Source organism: Nematolebias whitei, chromosome 3, assembly GCF_014905685.2.
Source record: "Nematolebias whitei isolate Nwh7 chromosome 3, NemWhi1, whole genome shotgun sequence".
Classification (NCBI taxonomy): Eukaryota; Metazoa; Chordata; class Actinopteri; order Cyprinodontiformes; family Rivulidae; genus Nematolebias; species Nematolebias whitei.
The window spans coordinates 12,406,350-12,410,643 of record NC_056500.1 but is presented as its reverse complement, the minus strand read 5'-3'; the positions used below and the strand labels follow the sequence as shown (position 1 = coordinate 12,410,643).

Sequence of the window (4,294 nt, the reverse complement as noted above, 5' to 3'; positions counted from 1 at the left end):
TTTTTTTTGTTTCAGTTTTGCCTTCACTCTCTTGGCAGCTCTACCTTCCTCTGTCAAAGTGCTGATAAAACCCACTTTCTGGCACTTTAAACTGGCCTTGGTGAGTTTACTGTGACCCATCTCATGTCCAAACAAGTTACAGAGTTAAAGAGCAAAACTTGATTTATAAAAACGTAAACTTGTTTTCTATTTTATTTACATGTTTGCAGTTTCTTTCCCTTGTTAATATTCCTAACTGTAGGTGTTTTGATGACTTCTTGCTCATAGGTGAACTCATCTCTGGCCTTTTTTCTCTTCTCCTATCAAGTCCATGAAAAGTCCATCCTATTGGCTGCCCTGTAAGTTTTGCATTTTTGTATCAATCATATTAATGAAGGTGGATGTAATTATTGCTCACAAAGCATTCATCTAATCCCAACTGTAAATCTAAGGTTATGCCATTCAGGTTGTATGCATCTTCTATACGTCTGCACCTGGTAAAGGGACATTAACCCCCTCTGCTTTGTCCCTGGGCTGCAAGGCGACAGTTCTATTTAGGTCAAAGCTTTCTAACGGAGAGGTCGTTCACCCCTGTCATTACGCTTACTGCTGCACAGACACAAACCCTACTGTCGCTGTCATGGACAATGTGTTAATGGGGAGTTGGGTCATATGGTAAATGCTGAGCTTGCTCACATAAAGGTGTGCATGTGTGTGGCTCATTATCGTTTACTTCCTTTGCATAAAGCTGTAGGAAGAGGCTGAAACAGAGACAGACTTGACAAAGAGGGATCTGGTTCCTAGATCTGAGCTCTTCTATTAATCTAGATTAGTGTAGATTGTTGCTTTATTACCTATTGAGTTTTATCCCCCCACCTGTCTCCCTAAATCAATCAGTAATGCATGTCCACAGATTAGGAGAGAATAGTAGGCAGCAGCTTGGGGGCTGTTTGCACAGGATCAATTATTGGGCTGTAACAGGTTCGCCAAAGAGCACTGACTGTAATTATGGGCTTGGGGACCAATGGAAAGAGCTCCTTCTAGAACGAGTGCAGGTTTATACACAGACGCATACACATTTGTGACAAGTGGGTTGTTAATTTATAACTACAACTTTTTGACACATTCACAAATAAATCTAATTTTGAAATATTAGGAACACTTTTTTTAAGAAAGCCCTCAAAGTTCTCGATCTAAAGCCACTTTTATTTCATCATTTTAACCTTATGGAAAAACGTCAGAGACCTGGAAGTGGCATCAGTCCCAGAGCCACCACTGGAAGTGACTGTAAATTTCTGCGTTTCCAAACAGCATTTGGATAAACTCTTTATATAGATCAAAAATTGTAACTATTTTAATAGTTTACCACCGGCTTTAAGAAACTCTTTCACTTCCTCCATCTTTAAAGCTCTTCTGAAATATTATCAGGAGGAACATCAAACCTGTGATCAAGTTTAACCTGTGTGTGTATTATTTTCTCTATTATTTATATAACCTATTATCTTACTAGTAAATGTGGGCCGTTAATTTTTGCTTGCTTGCATATTATATTTCCTCTTATTTCTTTAGTGCTTTACCCTCGACCTGCCAGGGACTGCAGATGAAAATGAGCCGGCTAAATCTGGCACATTTACAGGGCAAACCTACGGTCATTAATGTGCAAAGTCCATTTTAATAAATGGGAAACATGGATGGATGGATGGATGGATGGATGTTTTTTTATTTATCATTGTTATTCCTTCAGCTTCTCCCTCCTTCACAGCAAACTAACTTGCATGAAGACCTGGTGATTGTTTTTTCACTGGATGCCCTTCCTGACTCAACCACAGACCATCGAGCTACCACAGCCCTCTGTGTGGAGCTGGGAATTGCCATCTAGGGCACCTGGGGGAGCAGATGGTGGGGGTTAAGGACCTTGCTCAAGGGCCCAGAGTGGGACAAATGAGGGTGGAGACATGTCAGTGTTTTACCTTTCCCACTTACATTTTGATGTTGTGGGCCCAGGGAGTCGAACAAGCAACCTTCCTATCACAGGCACACCTTTTCTAACCTGTGTGCCACCCCCACCCCCCGAATCTGAAATGGCTTTATTCTTGTGTAGCGTTCTGAGCAAACTGTCGTTGTGAACTGGTGCTACGGTGTAAAGATGAATTGAATAACTACCGTAAGTTAAGGTATACAGAGATATAAACGGGCCAAAGGTGCTGGTATATACTGATGTTTTGTGACAATTAATTTGTGATTCATGTGAATAGTATTTAGCTCAAGTCCAACAAATTTCACTTCCTGTTATTAAAGAGATCTAATGTTAGTGTATGAAAAATGTGTTTAAAATTGTTCATCTTTTTTTCCAGGCCAGTTTGCCTCCTCCTGAATGACCTTCCATTCATGAGTATTTGGTTCCTGCAGGTTTCTACTTTCAGGTAAGATATTAGGTTTTTTTGTTTTGTTTTTATGTCAGAGATCAAAATGCCCTTTATTGCCAAAACTAAATTTGATAGTGAGTTTAAATTATGACAAGTATTTCTTGCCGTTGCCATGCAATAAACCATTTCTACACCAAAGTTCATGCTCAATAATCCAGGTAAAAATCCAACAATGTTCAGTCAGGTCATCTGGACAGTTTCTTTTTTTGGCTGAGACGTTTCGTCCTTCATCCGAAGGATGAATACTTCAATCTGATTTCCACAAACAGCATACTCCATAGTGGACAAAAACAATTTGCTGGTGCTAAGATAGCCTCCGGGGCCGCCCTCTCCCCCATTGCATTTCTAGTTTAATCTTCAGTCATTAGCTTTATAGAACTGATATTTCTGACTTGTTTACTGAAGTTTAAACAGTAATAAGCCCAGAATGGGTGAAGGAAATCTAAATTTGTGTTTTTGCAAAGTTATAGTTTGTAATGCATTGCTTTAACTGTTTGAAAATTCATCCTAAAATATGGACCACTAATAAGTGATAAAAGAAATGGTCCTAAACAAAACATAAATCTTAAAAAGCTGAATAAAGTGTGCTGAGCTGAGTACCATGAGTGGAAAAGAAAAGCAATGCTGAATCTAACTTTCACCAGCTGTCGTTAAATTCTTCCAGCAGCACTAATTGTTGTGCGAGTGGTTTAGTATAAGGATATCTGGGGCTTACACAGCATAGTCTGCATGCCTGCTGTCTAAATGTGTTGTGTAGGGACAGGGGGTCATTCTGCAGTATACAGTTTGACGTAGACTTTCACATTGTCTGCAGCCTTCACAGACGTTGCCTTTAAAAAAATACATCTTTTGTTAACATAATTGGCTGAATGAAACCTCGAGTAAGAGCCATTTTACTGGTGAATGAAACCAGTCTGCGACAATCAAGGAAGTATGTATTTCTTAAATGTTGGAACATTTGTTAACTGAGTGGTACATTTTGGTTTGAATAAGTAGTTTGTTGTGAGTGGAAAGTTTTTTTTTTTTTTTTTAATAAATGGGGGTGTTGTGTATTTACTATGAACCAACTGTTGTTAAACTAAGCATGCTTGTTATGGTCACTTCCCCCCAGGAGAAGGAGTCGCTCATCGATGCCTGCAGGATGAAAATGTTTTATATTCTGCTTTTGTTTTGTTTTTTTAACAACTGCAGCACTGAATATTTACATGTGCTGCTGAAAATAAATCAAACTAAAATTTGTCGAAGGTTATTTTATTGTTGATATGAAACTGATTTAGTCTCATAATGCCTTTAAATATTTAAATTTGTATGCAACCCTCATTCGGCTGCACATAAAACCTAAACAAATACCAGAATGGCTTAAAAATTATATTTCTTCTCAGATAGACATAAAGGGCAGTCTGAAGTGTCATGTGTAAATACATCATTGTTTATGTTCCTTTGTGCAGCATGCTGCCTCTTCTCCTGAAAGATGGGCTGCTGATCCCCTACGCTGTCACGTCAGTGGCTTTCCTCCTCATCAGCACCTACTTACTGTCGGCGCTGGATCACTGCTCAGAGGACAAGCTGAGAGTCGGGGCCTACAGGAAGCTGCTTTACTGCCTTCCCAAAGTGGACCTGGCCTGTGGGATAAGATGGAAGGTCAGTGTGGCCCATGGAAACAAAAGCTGCATATTTAACTTGGAAACCTTTTTTGTCCCAGGGCCTAAGGAGGAGTCCTAATCTCCTTAGATTACCAAGTGAACATGAATAAAAAACTATCTATCCATCCATCCATCCATCCATCCATCCATCCATCCATCCATCCATCCATCCATCCATCCATCCATCCATCCATCCATCCATACATACATACATACATACATACATACATACATACATACATACAT

At 39.5% G+C, this 4,294-nt stretch overlaps 1 protein-coding gene across 1 annotated transcript in view; it reads left to right on the top strand.

Moving 5' to 3' along the window:
* alg6 (ALG6 alpha-1,3-glucosyltransferase) overlaps positions 1–4,294 on the top strand; it is an 18,399-nt gene that overhangs the window by 11,289 nt on the left and 2,816 nt on the right. Inside the window, exons 10-13 of the mRNA XM_037674531.1 lie at positions 16–100; positions 268–338; positions 2,334–2,402; positions 3,854–4,046. Coding sequence (XP_037530459.1) covers positions 16–100; positions 268–338; positions 2,334–2,402; positions 3,854–4,046 — 418 coding nt within the window. The remainder of the gene's footprint in view (positions 1–15; positions 101–267; positions 339–2,333; positions 2,403–3,853; positions 4,047–4,294) is intronic.